At 44.0% G+C, this 23,268-nt stretch overlaps 1 protein-coding gene across 3 annotated transcripts in view; it reads left to right on the top strand.

Annotated features, from left to right (window-relative positions):
* The window catches only part of parpbp (PARP1 binding protein), a 50,106-nt gene that overhangs the window by 14,785 nt on the left and 12,053 nt on the right, over positions 1 to 23,268 (top strand). For all 3 annotated transcript variants that reach the window (XM_060839196.1, XM_060839198.1, XM_060839197.1), the window contains exons 5-6: positions 4,725 to 4,895; positions 10,463 to 10,617. In XM_060839196.1, the coding sequence (XP_060695179.1) occupies positions 4,725 to 4,895; positions 10,463 to 10,617 (326 nt within the window). The remainder of the gene's footprint in view (positions 1 to 4,724; positions 4,896 to 10,462; positions 10,618 to 23,268) is intronic.

The following is a 23,268-nucleotide window of genomic DNA, read 5'->3' as shown; positions in this document are numbered from 1 at the left end:
TCCTGCGACTCCACTTTCAAGGAGCTATGAACCTGCACTCCAAGGTCTCTTTGTTTAGCAACACTCCTTCGGACCTTACCATTAAGTGTATAAGTCCTGTGATGATTTGCTTTCCCACAATGCAACACCCCTTATTTATCTAAATTAAATTGCATCTGCCACTTCTCAGCCCATTGGCCTATCTGATCAAGATCCTGTTGTAATCTGAGGTAACCTTTTTGTAAACTACACCTCCAATTTTGGTGTCCTCTGCAAACTTGCTAACCATGCCTCTTATGCTCACATCCAAATCATTTCTATAAATGATGAAAAGTAGGGGACCCAGCACCAATCCTTGTGGCACTCCACTGGTCACAGGCCTCCAGTCTGAAAAACAACCCACCACCACCACCCTCTGTCTTCAACTTTTGAGCCAGTTCTGTATCCAAATGGCTAGTTCTCCCTGTATTCCCTGAGATCTAACCTTGTGAACTAGTGTCCCATGGGAAACTTTGTTGAACACCTTACCACTCAGAATTCGTAAACTCCCTGTGCCTCCATTAGTTGCCAGACCTGCTGAGTTTTTCTAGTACTCTTTTACTTTTCTTTAAAATCCTGTGTAACCCCTGTATTTCACTTTTGTTTGGTTAAAACTGTGGTTCTTGTGATAGGAGGCACATTTTAAACGATGTACATTCCTCTGAATAAGTGCTGATAAATGTCCTGAAAAGGGGAGGCTCCAGTTCACTCCCTTGGAGGCAAAGGATCAGATTTGGGAGTGTGTAGAAAACGAGAAAGTAGAGACAAACGTAAACCTTTTGTACAGGAAATATTGATAATGTAGGCAAGTTGGACTAGTTTAGTTTGGGAACAAGGTTGGCATGAGCTGAAAATGTGTTGCTGGCTAAAGCACAGCAGGTTAGGCAGCATCCAAGGAACAGGAAATTCGACGTTTCGGGCCAGAGCCCTTCATCAGCCCTTCATCTGATCTCCAGCATCTGCAGACCTCACTTTTTACAACAAGGTTGGCATGGGCTAGTTGGGCCGAAGGCTCTATTTCCATTCTGTATGACACCATGACTCTCTAAACAGAGTATGATAGGATGGCATAACGAGTTTGAATGGAAGAGTCAGCCAACAGAGAAGGTTAGAGAAGGTTTACCAAAGGAGTAATAGAATTAAACTAGAAGCTCTGTATCAGAATACATATTATGAGAGCATAAATAGCAATGGAATACAACCTTGTAGGCTATATAGAGACGTGTGACGATGCTGACTCTTTAAGAGGTTATTTTATCCTGGTTGTGTTTCTTTTGGAAGACAAGTTGCATGGCAGAGGTGCCGAGCTTTCTCTTAAAAGTAAACAATTTGGGACACCTTGGGTTTTGTTGTTTAAGCAGGCTGAATGGGTGTGGCCGGCTCTCTCCAATCCAGAGTTTTGGGTTTTGGTTTTCAGTAACATCAGAGGCCTTTGGGGTCTCTGGATAGAAGCTTCAGTCAATGTCTTCTGGCTGCAATTTTCTCTGAATTTTCTCTTGATGTCTTTTCCTCCTGAATTGGAGAACTGCATGTGAGAATGTGTCTGAATTTGCCTTTTCACCAAGGGGTGTGTTTATGGGATGTTACTATATTGTAACAGTTACTTTGTAATAATTGCTGTAACTATTTATTTGATTAAGTTTTCCAATAGTTGTTCTAAATTCCTCTTTTGTATTTTAACTGTGTTTTGCTTAATGGAGAGTAACTTGACCAGTTGCATTGCATCTGGAACACAGTATGTCACTTCTACCTTTTTTTATTAAAATAAGAAAAAATTAGGGTCCAGGCTACCTTTAAAATGTTTTGAGGTGGTATGGTCCATAACACATGGCTGCAAGATGGTATTAAATGTGACCTGAATCTTGAAGAGTACAGTATATTTAGGAATGAAAGCAATCTGGGAGAAGGTGACAGTGGGTCTTTTTGATGGTGTTTGCACATAGAGAGGAGTCACCCAAATTGCAGAAAGTAAGATGTGGAAACAGTGTAGTTGAAAATGGGAAATGATAAAGAGAAGTCGTCGCTTAGAGTGGTATACAGGCGCCCTAACTAACCACAAGATAGGGTGGAGTGTGAAGACATAAATGACAAGTGTGTCTGAAAGCCCTACAGGCCATTCAGCCCACCAAGTCCACATCAACTCTCCAAACAGCATCCCACCCCTCTATCCTATCCCTGTAACCCTGCATTGTCCATGACTAACCCACCCAACCATATATCCCTGGACACTATGGACAATTTAACATGGCCAATTCACCCTAACCCCCACATCTTTGTGACTATTGGAAGAAACTGGAGCACCCGGAGGAAACCCACGCAGACATGTGGAGAATGTGCAAACTCCACACAGACAACCACGTGAGGCTGGAATTGAACCGGAGTCCCTGGCACTGTGAGGCAGCAGTGCTAATTACTGGGCCATCGTGCCCCTCCTGATTTAACGTCTGATGTGAAATCCTCATCTTGTTTCCTTTGTCCAATGTTTTGGGGACAGTTTCATAGAGCAGCATGTTCTGGAGCTGACCAGAGACTAGCTAAACTTGACCTGGTGTGGTGCAATAAAATGGGATTAATTAATGATCTCATTATGAATGCACACCCAGTTACCAACGACCACGAAATGAGTGCATTTTACATTCAATTTGAAGGCAAGGTCATTGGGCAAAAATTAGGTCAGGGCAATTAGGAGAGTGTCAAAGCCTGGCTTAAGTATTAGGGTAAATTAGGCTAAAAGGTTAGTAAAGGTGTAGTGGCAGACAGTTAAAGGGACATATCAGTGCATACAGGTTGGAATGAATTTATTCTGTAAGAAAAACATGGAGAGCCAGACCCACCACTTGTGGTGATTTGGAATTGTTGAAGATTTCTTTTGCAAGTTTTGTTACTTTCAATTTTGTAAATGCAGATGACAGGTAAGAAAATGAACAGATTATCTTAATAAAGCAAAGCATGGCCAAAAGATGAGTAGAGGGAAAATTAAAATGCCAGAGCAAGCTGGGCAGCAATGAAGAGTGTTTCTACAAATATTTTGAGTTGAAGTGAACATTGATCCTAGAGAAAGTCAGTTTTGAGAACTAATGATGGAAAATACTGAACTGGAGTATGAATTGGGCCAGTACTTTACATCAATCGTCATTACTGAGGCTGCAAGTAGCATCCCTAATCAGTAATCCCAACCAACCTCTGGGACGCCCAGACCAACCAACCCAACCACCCCGTGGCTCAGCACTTTAACTCTCCCTCCCACTCCACCGAGGACATGCAGGTCCTTGGACTCCTCCATTGCCAGACCCTGAGGGCAGGGTTACGTGTGATGACGATGATGGATCCTCCATCGCCAGAACATAACAACACGACGGTTGGAGGAAGAGCATCTCATCTTCCGCCTGGGAACCCTCCAACCACCAGGGATGAACTCAGATTTCTCCAGTTTCCTCATTTCCCCTCCCCCCACCTTGTCTCACTCGATTCCCTCAAACTCAGCACCGCCCTCCTAACCTGCAATTTTCTTCCTGACCTCTCCGCCACCACCCCACTCCGGCCTATCACCCTCACCTTGACCTCCTTCCACCTATCACATCTCCATCACCCCTCCCCCAAGTCCCTCCTCCCTACCTTTATCTTAGCCTGCTGGCCACACTTTCCTCATTCCTGATGAAGGGCTTGTGCCTGAAACGTCGAATTTCCTGTTCCTTGGATGCTGCCTGACCTACTGCGCTTTAATCGGCACACATTTTCAGCAGTAATTAAATTAGGTGAGAGAGGAACTCTGGAGAATCCCAATTACTGGAGAAGTGATAGAGTGAATTGTTGAAGCTGGGGGCTGACCAGTGCATGGGTTCTGAAGGGCTTCCTCCCAGGATCTAAAAGATATGACTAACAACAGACGGGTTGGATATAATGTTCTAGCTCTTAAAGAAATAAACAGGAAGATGTAGATGGTTGAATAAAGATTCAGAAAACATGCAATATTAATCAAGGTCAAATACTGCCTGAGAAGGAGAGTTTGGAGAGAAGTGTTAGATTTTTAACAAAAATAGTTGAACCTGATGAATCAGTAAACAGCAAACTACTTCCGTTGGTTCAATTTTCATGAATTGGAACATTGGAGGACATTATACAAGCAAAGATTAAACAAAGTATGAGCCAGCCCTCTGACTACTTACTCTGTCTTGGCCAGTTAAATAATTTTTTAGATCAGCCATTCAATATTGAGTATCAATGAGAAAACAATTTGAATATCATGAGCAGCTTTCTTGCTGAACTTTCAAATCTGACCTCGCCAATATTTAACACCGTTTGTGTTGCACAAATATCAAATGAACACGTTTGGGTGGTGTGCCTCCATCTGTCCCCCTATCTTCCTCATTGTGCTTCCTTTATGGTCTAGCCAGCCTCTCTGTTCTTGCATTGCTTCCACTGTGCTGCACTGGGAATGTTCGTTTGGATTTTGTACTGAGGTGTCCGTGTGAGATTTGAACTCCGATTGAGTGCTGCCCACTGAGACCCAGATGACACCAGAGTTTCAACCTTTTTGAATACAGATCTTTTCACCATGTTTCTTAAAGTTCTAAATAATATTCCTTAGCTTTACAATTTATTGCACAGTATAATTCTGGCAGCTATTTATTCTGAAGACACCGTTTTCTGATTGTGCAACTGTTGTTAAATTGTTTTTGTTAACATTGCTGTGATCCAAACTGCAGTTGGCACTGGTTTTGAGGAAGCTCCTTTGTGACTATTTGCATTTACTGGTGAACTCGAAGAGTGACCTTGCTCTGGCATGTATCTTCAACGTTCCTGAGCGAGGGTTTGGAAAAACTGCCTTCACCGATCTGAGACATGCAGCACGCGACAAGCAAACATCACTGTACCTGGTAAACAAACAATCTAAAGCAATGTTTTCAATTGTATTTAAGTTGATATCATCTTTGATCAAGATTTGGAGATGCTGGTGTTGGACTGGGGTGTACAAAGTTAAAACTCACACAACACCAGGTTATAGTCCAACAGGTTTAATTAGAAGCACTAGCTTTTGGAGCGATGCTCCTTCATCAGGTGGTAGTGGAGGGCTCAATCCTAACACACAGAATTTATAGCAAAAATTTAGTGTGATGTAACTGAAATTATATGTTGAAAAATTGATTCTGTTAAACCTTTTCATCTGTTAGAATACAGTGATAGTTTCACTTATTTCATGTGTAAATCACAAAACCTTCTTTTTAAAAAGTTGCATTCTCAGGTTAGCTGTTAACAATGGTGATTGCTAGACAATATGTTGAAGGTGTTCTCTGTCTATGTCATGATGTTTAGATTGATTCTAATCTTAAAGTGAGATAACTGAGTTCTACATGAATGCATGCAGTTTTTGAGCCAAGTACAAATTCACCCCACAAAATGTGTGCATGTGGGTCTTTGTCTGTGTGTGTGTCTGTCTGGGTTGGGGGTTGAGTGTGAGAATGTCTATAGTGAGTGTTTGTGTTTGTGTTTGTGATCACCTGTAATGTGACATGAACCCAAGGTCCCGGTTGAGGCCCTCCCTATGGGTACCGAACTTAGCTATCAGCCTCTGCTCGGCCACTTTCCTCTGCTGCCTGTCCCGAAGTCCACCTTGGAGGATGGTCACCCGAAGGTCTGAGGCTGAATGTCCTGGAGCACTGAAGTGTTCCCCAACTGGGAGGGAACCCTCCTGTCTGTTGATTGTTGTGCGGTGCCCATTCATCCGTTGTCGTAGCTTTTACTCTGTTTCCCCAATGTACCATGCCTCCGGGTATTCTTGCCTGTAGCGTATAAAATAGACAACGTTGGCTGAATCACATGAGTACCTGCCATGTACAAGGTGGGAGGTGTCCCCACACATAATGGTGGTATCTATGTCCACACTCTGACACGGCTTGCAGCGCCTACCGTGACAGGGTTGTATGGAGTTGTCCTGAGAGCCGGCAGCTTGCTACGAATAACAATCTGTTTGAGGTTTGGCGGTTGTTTAAAGGCAAGTAGTGGAGGTGTGGGGGAAGGTCTTGGTGAGGTGCTCATCCTCATTGATAATGTGTTGCAGGTCATGAAGAACATGGCGTAATTTTTCAGCTCCTTGGAAATACTGAACAGGGGGTACCCTGTTGGTTGCAGCATGTGTCTGTCTCCTGATGGAGTGTCGCTCTTAGAGCTAGTGTGCTTCCAATTAAACCTGTTGGACTATAACCTGGTGTTGTGTGATTATTATCTTTTGATCAACACCTCCCAATCCTATGTCGCCTGTAACATAGTCAAACTCCCCCCTTACCGAAGTGTAATCTGCCTAAAAACAATAGGATCATTAAATTAGAAAATTTTACAGCACTCAGGCAGCCGTGTAGGAAGGGTGGTCAAAAGTTTTTGAGGTAGCTTTGAGTTATCACAAGCTTTAGTGAGGATTAGCCATGAAGTGGCTGAAGGTAGTCTCCTCTGGAGAATATGCAAGAGACTAGACTTAGTGGAGTGTAGGGGCATTGAAAACCTTGGATGTAAGCCGGAAGGTTTGTTTTCTGACGTTTCATCACCATACTAAGTAACATCAATGGCACTTCGGTGAAGTGCTGGTATTATGGCCCACTTTCTATTTAGGTTTAGGTTTCCTTGGATAGGTGATGTCATTTCCTGTGTTGATGAATGTCTGTCTGAAAATGAGTCTTCCAGCTCAGTGAGCAAACTTGTATCCAGAACCTCAACCTGAGCTACAAACATTCTCCAAACTCGCTAACATTGCAAACCCTTTTGATTGGAGAGTGATACAGAGCTAGGGAGGGGTGAGGCTTTGAAGAGGATTGAATGTTAAAGAATTTTAAAATCGAGGTGTTGTTGGACCAGTGTGTGATTATGTGAACAGGAGTTTATGCGCGTGCATGAACTTTGTTGTTCTTTCATGGAATGTTTGATTGTCATCAGCAAGGTCAGCATTAATTGCCCATACCTCACAGCCTTTGAATTGAGTGCCTTCCTCAGGCTATTTCCGAGGGGAGTTAAAAGCGAACCACATTGCTGTAGGTCTGGAGTCACATGTGGGCCAGACCAGGTAAGAGCAATAGTGAACTAGATGTATTTTTACTATCGTCGGTGACAGCTTCATCGTCACCAACACTGAGAACAGCTTTGCATAAGTTAAGTTTAAGCACCACTAGCAGCAGTGATATTTGAACATATCCCAGACCATGAGCCTGGCACTCTGGATTTTTATCTAACAAAGTTGCTACTACACCACTGCTCTCCCCCACATTTTACATATACCTTCTAAAGATAAATTGCCCTGTTTTCAAGAGAAAGTTTAAAGTCTCTCAAACTTTGAGTTTTTTGAGGAAGTAACAAAGAGGATTGAGGAGGGCAGAGCGGTAGATGTGATCTATATGGACTTCAGTAAGGCGTCGACAAGGTTCCCCATGGGAGACTGATTAGCGAGGTTAGATCTCATGGAATACGGGGAGAACTTGCCATTTGGATACAGAACTGGCTCAAAGGTAGAAGAGAGGGTGGTGTTGAAGACTGGAGGCCTGTGACCAGTGGAGTGCCACAAGGATTGGTGCTGGGTCCTCTACTTTTTGTCATTTACATAAATGATTTGGATGTGAGCATAACAGGTACAGTTAGTAAGTTTGCAGATGACACCAAAATTGGAGGGGTAGTGGACAGCGGAGAGGGTTACCTCAGATTAAAACAGGATCTTGACCAGATGAGCCAATGGGCTGAGAAGTGTCAGATGGAGTTTAATTCAGATAAATGCGAGGTGCTGCATTTTGGGAAAGCAAATCTTAGCAGGACTTGTATGCTTAATAGTAAGGTCCTAGGGAGTGTTGCTGAACAAAGAGACCTTGGAATGCAGGTTCATAGCTCCTTGAAAGTGGAGTCTCAGGTAGATAGGATAGTGAAGAAGGCGTTTGGTATGCTTTATTTTATTGGTCAGAATATAGAGTACAGGAGTTGGGAGGTCATGTTGCGGCTGTACAGGACATTGGTTAGGCCACTGTTGGAATATTGCGTGCAAATCTGGTCTCCTTCCTATTGGAAAGATGTTGTGAAACTTGAAAGGGTTCAGAAAAGATTTAAGGATGTTGTCAGGGTTGGAGGATCTGAGCTACAGGAAGAGGCTGAACAGGCTGGGGCTTTTTTCCCTGGAGCATTGGAGGCTGAGGGGTGACCTTTATAGAGGTTTACAAAATTGAGGGGCATGGATGGGGTAAATAGGCAAAGTCTTTTCCCTGGGCTCGGGGCAACTTTTTCCACACAGAGGGTGATTCGTGTATGGAATGAACAGCCAGAGGAAATGGTGGAGGCTGGTACAATTGCAACATTCAAGAGGCATTTGGATGGGTATATGAATAGGAAGGGTTTGGAGGAATATGGGCCAGGTGCTGGCAGGTGGGACTCAATTGGATTGGGATATCTGGTCAGCATGGATGGGTTTCCATGCTGTACATCTGATTCTGACTCTTTGGCTTTTCACCTCAACTGTGACCCTGTAGTAGTGCTCTCATCTCTGATGCAGAGGACTCTGGGATGCACCACATTCAAACTTGGCATGTCGAGAGATTAAAAGGTTTAAATCCCTGCCCATTTTCCCTTTCATGAATTTTTTAAAAAATCACTTGTGTCCGGGCTAAGAACGGGGGAGTTTTGCCTGTTGTCCCTTGCCAAAATTAATTCCTTAAATAACATCACTTAAGCAGGTCATCTGATTTCTGAACAGAAACTCGGTAGGTTTGGCAGCATCAGTGGAGCAAGGGACAGGCCTAATGTTTTGAGTTCAAAGACTGTTTTTCTTAACAGTTCAGAAGCGTTGTTGGACTTGATGACAACTGCACAATTTTCTGCCCACAATTGCTGAGTATATCTAACACACTTTTTTTTTTTTAAACTTCATACTTCCAGCATCTGTCGTATTTTGCTCTTATTACATGTTGTCAATCCAAACATCTAGAAGACACTTTGCCCCCATCTCAAGTGCATTTAGAGATGGGTACCATGCCCTGGTCCAGCCTCATCCCAAGAGTAAACAAAGTGAAAACCTTTCCTATGTTGGTGTATTGACAATTCTATTGAAGGAGGTACTTCATTGGCAGAGATTCTGTACCACAACAAGGAGTGTTCTACATAGAGCAGAAAAGACCAGATGGTGATTTCATCTAAATCTTCAGTCATGAAGGGTTTTTAGAGAAGTAAATAAAAAGAAACAGCTTCCACTGCCAGAAGGGTCAGTAACCAGAGGATGTTGATTTAAGGTATTTGACTAAAGAACTGGTAGCACAATGGGATTGCCCTATTGCCATGCATTATGGTTTGGAATGTGCTCCTTCAAAGGGCAGTGGAAGCAGATTCAATGGTCAGATTCAAAAGGGAATTGGGATCAAAGAATTACAGAGCCATGGGGAAAATGCAGGTTATTTGAAAAATATTGGATAGCACTATCAAAGAAATGGCACCAGTTGTGCTATAATTTTATAATTACAACACCTCAAAAATACTTCAATATCTGTAATGCGGATTGGAACATTGAGATTTTAGAAAGGTGCTATATCAATGCAAGTTCTTTAGCTGGTCAACATTTTTAAGCATTATTTGACACACAGCATTCACTTGCTTGTAATTTTCAGCAATAAGGTCAGATATGTTTTTAAATTTTGGCTGCCAGGGTACTATTCAATTACATAAATAGGGACAGAGCTATTCGGAATATTATAGGAGCTGGAATAGATTTCTCCTCATCCCCTCATTGCCTGATATTTTGAGACAATTGAAACACACTCCTGGCCAGTCTCCCATCCTCCACTGCCTGACAAACTTAAAGCCATCCGAACTTTTGTGTTTATCCAAACTTTCATAGCAAGTTCCATTCATTCATCGCTACTGTTTTCTGACCTTCACTGGCTCCTGGCTAAATAATGCATTGATTTTAAAATTGTTTTCACATACTTACATCCTTGCTCCTGGTTACCTCCTGTAATCTCTTCAAATTTCACTCTTCTGAGATATCTCCATTTGTCTAATTCTAGTCTCGAACATCTAGCCAATTTCAATTGATCCTTCAATAATTGCCATGCAGAGACCCTTCGGGTTGGGAATTCTCTCCCTACATCTCCTCCTCTTTCTTTTAAGACTCTCCTTAATATCAACCTCTATGACCAGCCTTTTTGTCTTTCTGCCTAAAATATCTATCTACTTTTGGTGACGTTCCCTCCAGAGGACCACCTTTTTGAGTTTTTACAATGGTGAAGCAATCTAAACCAGTTTTAATTGATTCCCTTACTTGGGGTTGGATCATTTCTCTTCCACTAAAGCTACATCCCAGAGCCAATCCTTGATTGTTGACATTGCGATGCATGTGAATCTTATAAAGAGATTGCCCAAGGTCATTTTATCCTTTGTTTTAGTACCCCTTTCTACTGCATATTCTAACAGTGTGCTTGTTTCCTCCAAGGCTGCGACATCCTTTGTTAGGTGTTTAGAACTTGGTGGAAAAAGCTATGCTCCTTCAGACAAGGACCCACTGATGCAGCACGTCAAAGGGCTTCTAGATTTGGTGCATTTCATAGATAAATTGCAAGAAATAATTGGAGAGACCCCAGATTCCAGGTAAGTGAACTTGCTTTAGTGGCTCATGGATTGAATGAAACATGGCATTTTTTTGCCATAAGTTTTCTAATGACACTGGTGTAAATTTTGAATGGGAGACAAAGCCTGTATATTTGCTTTGTTAGTTTAGACCTATGGTTGCTAAAGCTTGGGCATGAGAAGAGATCAGTTCAGGTGGCATGATGGTTCAGTGATTCACACTGCTGCCTCACAGCACCAGTGGGGTTGGGTTTGATTTCAGCCTTGGGTGACTGTGCAAACTCTATGCAGGCATTCTCCCCGTGTCTGCGTGGGTTTCTTATAGGTGTCCCAGTTTCCTCCCATAGTCCAAAGATGGATGGATTAGCCATGCTAAATCATCCTGTAGTGTCCAGAGATGTGCAGGCTAGGTAGATTAGCCATGGGAAATATAGGGTTTACAGGATAGAGGGCTGGGTCTGGCTGGGATGCCCTTTGGAGAGTTGGTGTGGACTTGATGGACTGAATGGCCTGCTCCCATTCTGTATGATCTCAATGAAATGAGATGCTCAAGGAGATGGGCAAAGTAGATATAGAAAGGATGTTTCCTTTTAGAACAAGAGGTAGTGGTTTTAGACGGAGGGGTGGAGATTGGAAACTGAGGTGAGGAGGAATTATTTCTCTAAGTCTTAATAAATTTGTGGAATCCTGGTGGATGCTGGGACACTGAATACATTTTGAGAGATTTTCAATTAGTAAAGAGTTATGGCTGCAGGCAGGAGAGTGGAGTTGAGGTCGAGATGAGATCAGCCATGATTGTATTGAATGGAAGAGCAGGCACTCACGGGACTGAATTATCCACTCCAGATTCTAGTTCTTGCATTCTCCTGCACAGCATTGATTTCATTGAATCCAATATTGCAGAAGGATGCCATTTGGTCCATAGTTCCTGTGCTGGCTCTTTTTAGAGCTGTCCATTCAAGCTTGGGACCCTCCAACCACATGGCATCAACACTGATTTCACCAATTCCTCATCCTCCCTCCCCCACCCCCCCCCCCCCCCCCCCCCCCCCGCCCCCCACCTCATCCCAGATAGACAATAGGTGCAGGAGTAGGCCATTCTGCCCTTCAAGCCTGCACCACCATTCATTATGATCATGGCTGATCATCCTTAATCAGTATCCTGTTCCTGTCTTATCTCCATAACCCATGATTCCACTACCTTTGAGAGCTCTATTCAACTCCTTTCTTAAATAAATCCAGAGACTGGGCCTCCACTGCCCTCTGGGGCAGAGCATTCCACACAGCCACCACTCTCAGGGTGAAACAGTCTCTCCTCATCTCTGTCCTAAATGGTCTACCCCTTCTTTTTAAGCTGTGTCCTCTGGTTCGGCATTCACCCGTCAGCGGAAACATGTTTCCTGCCTCCAGAATGTCTAATCCTTTAATCTTATGCATCTCAATCAGATCCCCTCTGTCTTCTAAACTCAAGGGTATACAAGCCCAGTCGCTCCAGTCTTTCAGTGTAAGGTAGTCCTGCCATTTCAGGAATTGACCTTGTGAACCTACGCTGCAATCCCTCAAAAGCCAGAATGTCTTTCCTCAAATTTGGAGACCAGAACAGCACATGTACTCCAGGTGTGGTCTCACCAGGGCCCTGTACAACTGCAGAAGAACTTCTTTGCTTCTATACTCAATCCCTCGTGTTATGAAGGCCAGCATGCTATTGGCCGCCTTCACTACCTGCTGTACCTGCATGCTTACCTTCATTGACTGGTGTACAAGAACACCCCAGATCCAACCCTCCAACTCGGCACTGCCCTCCTGAACTGTTCTACCTGTCCATCCTCCTTCCCACCTATCTGCTTCGCCATCCCATCTGACCCATCATCCCCCCCATCCCATCTGTATTTACCCATCATCTTCCCTGGTACCTTCACCCCACCCCCATCTATTTCTCTCTCAGCAGCTACCCCCCCCACCCCCCCCCCCCCCCAAAGACCCGGAATGTCGACTTTCCTGCTCCTCGGAGGCTGCCTGACCTGCTGCAAACTTCCCCTTTTTCTGTTTCTCCCACCTTCCTTTTATAATTAAATATGCTTCTACCCCCCTTCAGGCTCACATTCCAATCATCACTTTTTGCTTTGTGTTTTATGAAACGATAAGTTCTAATCTGCCTCTTTCATTCTGTGCCCTCAGGTTACTGGATGTTCTGTCATAACAATCTCATGATTCCAAGCAGCCCTATTAAATCTCTTATTTTAATCTTTTATGATAAATAGCCCCAACTTCTCCAATCCACATAATTTGAACTCTTTACCCCCCAATACCTTCCAAACCAATCCCTTTCTGGCCTTCTCCATTACTTTGATATCCTTCCTGAAGTGTGGTGCCTGGAATTGCCTCAATTTTCCAACAATATACACCATGCATGTAACAATGGGGGAGGTGTGATGAAGTCTCTTGATTTCTTTTTATTTTTGAAACTTGGGTCGTGGGTGGATGAAATCATGTAGCTTTAAGTTTGTCATGTGTTTCTACGCTGAGCTAAGAATGGAAAGATGTAGTTTTACTCTCAATTTGAGTTCAGAGAGTGGCAGTAGGTTGTCTGGAAATATGTTTATATGCACTGAAGTGAACCTTTGAGAAAACTTCTGAACAGTTCAGCACTTTAGAAAGTGGAATAGAAGAAGAAAAAACTTTGGGCTGTGCCTAGCAGCATGATGTCCTATAACACAAGAAGACAAGGAGGAAAAGTTATTTTAGAAAGATGAATATCCTTGACAAGTAGGATTTAAGGAGCATCCCAAGGCATTTTATTCATGTATTAGGAGCAAGAGGGTAACTAGGGAAAGGACAAAGGAGGGAATTTGTATGTGGAGCCAGAGGAAATGGGGGAGATCCTTCATGAGTAATTCACACCTGTATTTATCAAAGAGGAGGACATGTATGATCTGAATAGAGAGGATTACGTTTATATTCTAGGGCACTTTCAATATGAAGAGGTGTTGGGTGCCTTGAAAAACATATTTTTAAGGAAGTTCAGTCCCCAGGGTCTGATGGGGTCTATCCCCAAGATTCTGAGCTCTCTTCACCCTGCATACGCTCTGCCTCGATTCCTGATGAAGGGCTTTTGCCCGAAACGTCGAATTTTTTTTTTCCCTGCTCCTCAGATGCTGCCTGAACTGATGCGCTTTTCCAGCACCACTCTAATCCAAGGTACTGAGGGAGGCAAGGGAGAAGATTGCTGCTGTTGTGATAGGGATCTTTGTGTCCTTTATTAGCCACAGGTGAGGTCCAGAATAACTGGAATAGTCAATGTTGTTCCTTTGTTTAACATGGGCAACAGATAATCCAGGAAATTATAGCGCAAACGGGCCTTACATCGGTGGTAGGGAAATTATTGGAGAAGATTCATAGGGACAGGATTTTTTTTCTCGTTTGGAAAAGAATGGACTCAGTAAGGATAGTCAGCATGGCTGTGCAGGTGGAGGTCTTGTTGAGTGACTTTTGACATTGAGAGACACCAGGTTAAAGTCCAACAGACTTATTTAAAATCACAAGCTTTCAGAGCACTCTCCCATGAGTTGACTTTTGACTTTGTCCACCCCAGTCCAACACTGGCATCTCCACATTATTGTCTCTCTGATTTGGTTGAGTGTTTGATGAAGATGATTTGGGAGTAGGGCAGTGGATGTTGGCTACATGGACTTGACAGAAATGTTTGGCTGGTCTGGAAGATTAAGTACATGGTAAGTTGGACTTAAAAAAAAAATTAGCTTGGCTATAGACAGTCATTGAGGTGGAGGAAGGTGGTGGGGGACTGTTTTTCTGACTGGAAGTCAGTGACCAGTGGTATTCTGCAAAGAGAAATGCTGGGATCTCCGCTGTTTATGTGGAAATGATTTGGATGAAAATGTAGTTGGTCTGATTTGTAAGTTTTCAGACCACATAAAAATTGGTTGAATTATGGATAGTGAGGAAGGTTGTCAAAGAATGCAGCAAGGTATAGATCAGCTGAAAGTTGGGTGGAGAATTGGCAGATGGACTTTATTCCACACAAGGAGGTGGTGTTGTGTTTTGGGAGGTCAAATGCAAGAGGAAAGTATACAATGAAAGGCAGGAATCTTAGAACATTGATATACAGAGGGATCTTGGGACATATGTCCATAGCTCCCTGAAAGTCGCAATACAAATGGTTAAGGTGGTAAAGAAGGCATGTGGCATGCTTGCATTCATCGGTCAGGGAAGAGAAAATGAGGGCTGGAGATCAGAGTTGAAGTGTGTGGCACTGGAAAAGCACAACAGGTCAGGCAGACTCTCGTGCTCCTCAGATGTTGCCTGACCAGCTGTGCTTTTCCAGCACCACACTGTTTGACTTTATTGGTCAGGGCATTGATTATAAAAGTTGGTCAGTCATGATACAGCTTAATAAAACTTTAGTTAGGCTACTTTTGGGTATTGAGTGTAGTTCTGGTTGTCACGTTATAGGAAGGATGTGGAGGTTCTGGAGATGGTAAGCCCCTTTTGCACCATGCTCTAACCCCAGGAGGTTTACCATGCAAGTGCATGCTTTGAGGACATCCTTAAAGCTTTGAAAAATAACTGCAGTTTCTCACCGACAAACTAGAATGTCTCGCCCAAAACTACCTGAACTGGAGAAGATAGATCTCGAAGGTGCCAACCTTGTGAACTTCTCTGGGCTCAGACAGAGGCCAAGAGCAAACAGTGTGCGAAAACCAGCGTGCCCCATTCACTTACGCTGGAGGAGCTTGAAGAGGTATCGTGGGGCTCCAGCATCAGAATGTTTAATCACCTTAGGACTCACCACTCCAGAATGGGATAACTATATCAACCTTCTCTACTTTTATTCATTCGCAGGTTATGGGTGTCACTAGCTAGGCCAGCATTTACTACTTTTCCCTCATTGCACTAAGTGTCAACCACATTGTTGTTGGTCTGGTCACACGTAGGCCAGACCAGGTAAGGGTGGCAGTTTCCTTCCCTAAAGGACATTAGTGAACCAGATGGGTTTTTCCCCCCAACAATCAACAATGGATTCATGGTCATCATGAGACTCTTAATTCCAGATATTTATTGAATTCTGTTTTGAGCCCAGGCCTCCAGAATATTGCCAGGGTCTCTGGATTAATAGTCTAGCATTATAAGCACTAGGTCATCACCTCTCCAGGTCCTGTGGAATTGTTTAAGATTAAAAGATGTGGCAGGAAGCCATTTAAGGAAATGTAATGAATATTTTTTTTAAATCCAATTTTTCTTCACTAATAACTGAATCAAGGCATGGTTGAAACTTGACCTTAATTAATCTCAGCATAGATCCCAAGGTCTGCTCATGGAGGAAGTTGGTAAAAGGAACGAAGGGTGATGAATGAGGGTTCATGTCATGAGTTGGCATGAAAGCTATCAAGGATCATGAGAAGTATGTGAAGCAATGGTAGGTATGAGGGGCTATGGTTGTGGCTATGAGTGGGGAGTCGAGACTATGGTGCTGGTAAAGCACAGCAAGTCAGGCAGCATCTGAGAAGCGGGAGAATTGGCATTTTGGGCTAAAGATCATTCCTGATGAAGGGCTTTAGCCCAAAACCTCAATCCTCCTGCTCCTCTGTTGCCTGACCAACTGTGCTTTTCCAGCACCACACTCTCGACTCTGATTTCCAGCATCTGAAGTCCTCACTTTCTCCTAACTGGTGGGGATGATGAGCTGGTATGGGGATGTATGGGAATGAAGGGTGTTGGGAAGAGGAACTCTTTATTTTACAGTAACTGAGTAAGTGCAGCAAAATCCTACAGCAACAATACGGACCTTTTACCTCGACTGTGTGTGTCTCACACATATATTGATTCTGTTCCTCCATGTACTTATATCCTAATGATATAAGTACATGGAGCCTACAAACTAAAACAGGGAGCCAAATCAGGAAGAAAAATACGATTCTTTACAATGTGACTGATTTGATTGTTGCAACAATTTGTACAAGATAAGAGCATCAATTTTTGTTTTTTGTCTTTACATTTTAAAGCTGAAAGCTCTAATTCTCAAATCAGGGGAAAAGGTAACTTGTATCTCTATTAAACTCAGCATCTCTTTCAAAGAGCTAACAAGTGCAATGGCAGGGCATTGGTAAACTTCTGTGATTTTCACTGAAACGCAATAGATGTTGTTAAAAAACATAAATTGTTCAAAGCAAGGCTTAATCAGAAATGAACTTGAACTGCACGAATGAAGATGCAGGAAAAGTAGTGAAACGCGTCAGATTTTATACATTGAATTGCCAAAGTGAAAAATGCTGACTTTGCATTGACTGGAACATCAAGTTGTGTCTCATTCTGGGAATGAGCATTGCACAGCTGTTCAGTTTAATCCAGTTCCCTTTATTCCCTAATAGTCATAAATGACCATGTGCTTAATCAGTTAGCTGTGTCATGGTCACAGTATACAGACAGCTCACAGGGAAATAATTGAAACAAATCTGAGTGACAGTAAGTTAGGCTCTTTAAAGAGACTAGATTATGTAATTCTGTTCTGTTGCCTCTTTCTTTCAATTTACATTCGAAGATTTGAGTACGCCCAGCTGACCAAGCTCTAGGGAGGATTTGGCAGCTGTTGCAGCTGCACTTTGGACTGTGTTCTGCCAGGACTGCTACAGATCTGGCTGTGAACTGCACACATTGGGCCCCAGCTCCCTCAGTGTGAGGGACTGGATAGGGGTGGGTCACCTGTTAGAACAAAGGGGTTGACCCACATGGGAGGAAAGACCGAACCGCTCAGTGAATAGTGGAATGCTGCGGATGCTGGAAACCTGACTTTACAAAAGTAAAAGAATACACCCCACCACGCTAGAACTGTTTAGTAGCTCGGGCAAAGTCTCTGAAGGGCCAAATAGTTGGGTATGCAATTGCCACACAAACTGGTTGCATTGTCAGTCATGATCTCCTCAATCCAAGCTGCATAGGAAAGACATGTGCAAGTGTGCTCCTGTTGCCACAGGACCTTGAATGGATGCCATCCTGATCGCTTCCAGTTGCCTGGTGTGACGCCAAGTTCTAGGTTTGGTCAATGAACATTTGGTTAACCTGCTCATTGCTCCCTTGGCAAACAATGAGCAGAAGCCTGCATCAGTGTTATTTAAAGGACCAGGCACTTGACTCGCATGTAATTAACTCTCTGAGCAGTTTCCATGATAGTGGTTCGCGAATGTGACTCATTAACCCTTTCTCCAGGCCAGTTGGGGGTGGGCGATAAATGCTGATTTAGTCAATATCCTGGGCAACACCACAACCAATCAGAATCTCTGTCTGGGCCAACACTTCTTATCCATCCCTAATTGCCCTTTGAGGGTGTTGATGAACCACCTTGAACCATTCCAAATCTTGTGGCATGGACAGCCCCCACAACACAGTTCGGGAAGGCGTCACAGAAGTTTGACTCAACGATTGATGGTATATTTCCAAATCCAGGCTATGAGTGACCGAGGGAAACTGACGGGTTGTAGTGTCTTTGTGGGATCTTGAGGAAATGTTGAGGGCTGCCAGGTCAACTTCCTCCTGACTCTGTATATCACTGTGCCACCTCTTCTGCTAGGTCTGTCCTGCCAGACCCCAGGTATCGTGATTAGTGATGCTGGAAAAGCACAGCAGGTCAGGCAGCATCTGAGGAGCAGGGAAATCAATGTTTCAGGCAGGAGCCCTGATGAAGGGTTCTGGCCCAAAACATCAATTTTCCTCCGCTCCTCAGATGCTGCCTGACCTGCTGTGCTTCTCCAGTGCCATTCTAATCTTGACTCTGATCTCCAGCATCTGCAGTCCTCACTTTCGCCCAGGGATAGCAATGGTGATATCAGGTACGATTCGGAGTGTGGCTATGTCTGGTTGTTGCTTGAAGGGCGCTAATGTACAGCTGGGAGATTTGCGAGAGCTGCTTGGGAGGTTTAAATTAGCAAGGTGAGGGGTGGGACCCAGGGAGATAGTGAGGAGAGAGGACAATCTGAGACTGGTGCAGTTGAGAACAGAAGAGAGTCGAACAGTCAGGGGCAAGATAGGACTAATAAATTTATTTCAATGCAAGAGGCCTAACGGGGAAGTCAGTTGAACTCCCGGGCATGGTGAGGAACATGAGACTGGGATATCATAGCATTTGCAGAAACGTAGCTTAGGGATGGGCAGGACTGACAGCTTAATGTTCCAGGATACAAATGCTACAGGAAGGATGGAAAGGGAGGCAAGAGAGGAGGGGGAGTGGCCTTTTTGATGAGGGATAGCATTACAGCTGTGCTGAGGGAGGATATTCCTGTAAATATATCCTGGGAAGTTATTTGGATAGAACTGAGAAATAAGAAAGGGAAGATCACCTTATAGGGATTGTATTATAGACTCCCCGATAGTCAGAGGGAAAGTGAGAAGCAAACTTGTAAGGAGATCTCCGTTATCTGTAAAAATAATAGGGTGGTTATGGGAGGGGATTTTATCTTTCTAAACATAGACTTGGACTGCCATAGTGTTAAGGGTTTAGATGAAGAGGAATTGAAGTATGTACAACAAAATTTTCTGATTCAGTATGTGGATGTACCTACTAGAGAAGGTGCAAAACTTGACCTACTCTTGGGAAATAAGGCAGGGTAGGTGACTGAGGTATCAGTGGGATAGCACTTTGGGGCCAGCGACCATAATTCTATTAGATTTAAAATAGTGATGGAAAAAGATCGACCAGATCTAAAAGTTGATGTTCTAAATTGGCGAAAGGCTAATATTGACAGTATTAGGCAAGAACTTTCAAAAGCTGGTTGAGGGCAGATGTTAGCAGGTAAAGGGACGGCTGGAAAATGGGAAGCCTTCAGAAATGAGATAATGAGAATCCAGAGAAAGTTTATTCCTGTTAGGGTGAAAGGAAAGGCTAGCAGGTATAGGGAATGCTAGATGACTAAAGAAATTGAGGATTTGATTAAGATAAAGAAGGAAGCAATGTCAGGTATAGACAGCATAGATGGAGTGAATCCTTGGAAGAATATAAAGGCAATAGGAGTATACTGAAGAGGGAAATCAGGAGGGCAAAAAGGGGACATGAGATAGCTTTGGCAAATAGAATTAAGGAGAATCCAAAGGGTTTTTACAAATATATTAAGGACAAAAGGGTAACTAGGGAGAGAATAGGGTCCCTCAAAGATCAGCAAGGCGGCCTTTGTGTGGATATACAGAAAATTGGGGAGATACTAAATGAGTATTCTTTCACAGTATTGACTGTGGAAAAGGACTTGGAAGATATAGAATGTAGGGAAATAGATGGTGACACCTTGCTAAATAGAAGGAAGTGCTGGATGTCTTGAAATGCATAAAGGTGGATAAATCCCCAGGACCTGAGCAGGTGTACCCGAGAACTCTGGGAAGCTAGGGAAGTGATTGCTGGGCCTCTTGCTGAGATATTCATATCATCGGTAGTCACAGGTGAGGTGCTAGAAGACTGGAGGTTGGCAAATGTGGTGCCACTGTTGAAGGGTGGTAAGGACAAGCCAGGGAACTATAGACCAGTGAGCCTGACGTCGGTGGTGGGCAAGTTGTTGGAGGGAATCCTGAGGGACAGGATGTACGTGTATTTGGAAAGGCAAGGACTGATTTGGGGATAGTCAACGCGGCTTTGTGCATGGGGAATCATGTCTCTCAAACTTGATTGAGGTTTTTGAAGTAACAAAGAGGATTGAGGGCAGAGCGGTAGATGTGATCGACATGGACTTCAGTAAGGCATGCAACAAGGTTCCCTATGGGAGATTGGTTAGTAAGGTTTGATCTCCTAGAATACAAGGAGAATTAGCCATTTGGATGCAGAACTGGCTCAAAGGTAGAAGACAGAGGGTGGTGGTGGAGGGTTGTTTTTCAGACTGGAGGCCTGTGACCAGTGGAGTGCCACAAGGATCACTGCTGAGTCCACTACTTGTTGTCATTTACATAAATGATTTGGATGTGAGCATAAGAGGTACAGTTAGTAAGTTTGCAGATGAGACCAAAATTAGAGGTGCGGTGGACAGCGAAGAAGGTTACCTCCTCTATATTGGTGAGACAGGCCGCTTACTTGCGGAACGCTTCAGAGAACACCTCTGGGCCGCCCGGACCAACCAACCCAATCACCCCGTGGCTCAACACTTTAACTCTCCCTCCCACTCCACCGAGGACATGCAGGTCCTTGGACTCCTCCACCGGCAGAACACAACTACACGACGGCTGGAGGAGGAGCGCCTCATCTTCCGCCTGGGAACCCTCCAACCACAAGGTATGAATTCAGATTTCTCCAGTTTCCTCATTTCCCCTCCCCTCACCTTGTCTCAGTCGGTTCCCTCAACTCAGCACCGCCCTCCTAACCTGCAATCCTCTTCCTGACCTCTCCGCCCCCACCCCACTCCGGCCTATCACCCTCACCTTGACCTCCTTCCACCTATCCCACCTCCATCGCCCCTCCCCCTAGTCCCTCCTCCCTACCTTTTATCTTAGCCTGCTTGGCTCTCTCTCTCTTATTCCTGATGAAGGGCTTATGCTCGAAACGTCGAATTCTCTATTCCTGAGATGCTGCCTGGCCTGCTGTGCTTTGACCAGCAACACATTTGCAGCTACCTCAGATTACAACAGGATCTAGGCAAAAGTGAGGACTGCAGATGCTGGAAACCAAAGTCTAGATTAGAGTGGTGCTGGAAAAGCACAGCAGGTCAGGCAGCATCCGAGGAGCAGGAAAATCGACGTTTTGGGCAAAGCCTACAGAGGGTGGTGTGTGTATGGAATGAGCTGCCAGAGGAAGTGGTGGAGGCTGGTACAATTGCAACATTTAAAAGGCATTTGGATGGGTAGGTGAATAGGAAGGGTTTGGAGGGAAATGGGCTGGTGTTGGCAGGTGGGACTAGATTGGTTTGGAATAACTGGTTGGTATGGTTGCTTTGGACCGAAGGGTCTGTTTCCGTGCTGTACACCTCTGACTATGACTCTGTGACTCCATACTCGTGCTGTGGATTCTTACTCTCCCTCAAATGTGGTTCACAAACCACTAGATTGTATTTAATATTTTATGAAGCCTAAACTACAGAATTAAGCTCGATGGACTCTGGTATTGACACAGGCACTGGAAACAACCGTGGCATATTCAGTTCTGTCAACTCCTTTTCAATATTTGGGGGAGCTATCTCACAGACTAGTCATAGAGTCATAGAGATGTACAGCATGGAAACGGACCCTTCGGTCTAACCCGTCCATGCCGACAAGATATCCCAACCCAATCTAGTCCCACCTGCCAGCACCTGGCCTATATCCCTCCAAACCCTTCCTATTCATATACCCATCCAAATGCCTCTTAAATGTTGCAATTGTACCAGCCTCCACCACTTCCTCTGCCAGCTCATTCCATACACGTACCACCTTCTGTGTGAAAAAGTTGCCCCTTAAGTCTCTTTTATATCTTTCCCCTCTCGCCCTAAACCTATGCCCTCTAGTTCTGGATTCCCCCACCCCAGGGAAAGGACTTTGTCTATTTAGCCTATCCATGCCCCTCATAATTTTGTAAACCTCTATAAATTCACCTCTCCACCTCTGACGGTCCAGGGAAAACAGCCCCAGCCTGTTCAGCCTCTCTCTCTCTCTATATAGCAGAAGTCCTCCAACCCTGGCAACATCCTTGTAAATCTTTCCTGAACCGATAGGAAGGAGACCAGAATTGCATGCATTATTCCAACAGTGGCCGAACCAATGTCCTGTACAGCTGCAGCATCATCACGTTAGCCAATCTCCTGTCTTCCGGCACCTCACCTGTGACTATGGATGATACAAGTATCCCAGCAATCACTTCCTAGCTTCCCACAGAGTTTTAGAGTACACTTGATCAGGTCCTGGAGGATTTATCCACCTTTATGTATTTCAAGACATCCAGCACTTCCTCCTCTGTAATACGGATATTTTTCAAGATGTCACTATCTATTTCCCCACATTCTATATCTTCCATGTCCTTTTCCACAGTCAATACTGATACAAAATATTTTAGTATCTCCCCTATTTTCTGCGGCTCCACACAAAGGTCATCTTGCTGATCTTTGAGGGGCCCTATTTTCTGCCTAGTTACCCTTTTGTCCTTAATGCATTTGTAAAAACCCTTTGGATTCTCCTTAATTCTATTTGCCAAAGCTATCTCATGTCCCCTTTTTGCCCTCCTGATTTCCCTCTTCAGTATACTCCTATTGCCTTTATACTCTTCCAAGGATTCACTCCATCTATCCTGTCTATACCTGACATGTGCTTCCTTCTTTTTTTCTTAACCAAACCCTCAATTCCTTTAGTCATCCAGCATTCCCTATACCTACCAGCCTTTCCTTTCCTTTCACCCTGACAGGAATATACTTTCTCTGAATTCTCATTCTCATTTCTGAAGGCTTCCCATTTTCCATCATGTAGGCATCAGACACAGAAGATGCAAGCAATCTCTGATACTGCTCTGCTTCTTTCATGTCCATTGTGCCATGTTACCATGAAGGGATAGGACAGCATACCAGTGGATGTGTTGCAGGGTGATGTGCTGAGTAGCTGGAAGCATGTGGAGGCAGTCAGAGGTGAGTGTGAGGCTGCAAGCACTGATCATTTTCTGCCCTTCTCAGTTTCCTGGCAGCATCTGTAGTAGGGCTGAGGGTTTAAAAAAAAATTGAACAACCAAGA

Source organism: Hemiscyllium ocellatum, chromosome 19, assembly GCF_020745735.1.
Source record: "Hemiscyllium ocellatum isolate sHemOce1 chromosome 19, sHemOce1.pat.X.cur, whole genome shotgun sequence".
In the NCBI taxonomy this organism is placed as follows: domain Eukaryota; kingdom Metazoa; phylum Chordata; class Chondrichthyes; order Orectolobiformes; family Hemiscylliidae; genus Hemiscyllium; species Hemiscyllium ocellatum.
The sequence above is the reverse complement of the archived record's forward strand: the minus strand, read 5'-3'. Positions and strand labels throughout refer to the sequence as shown.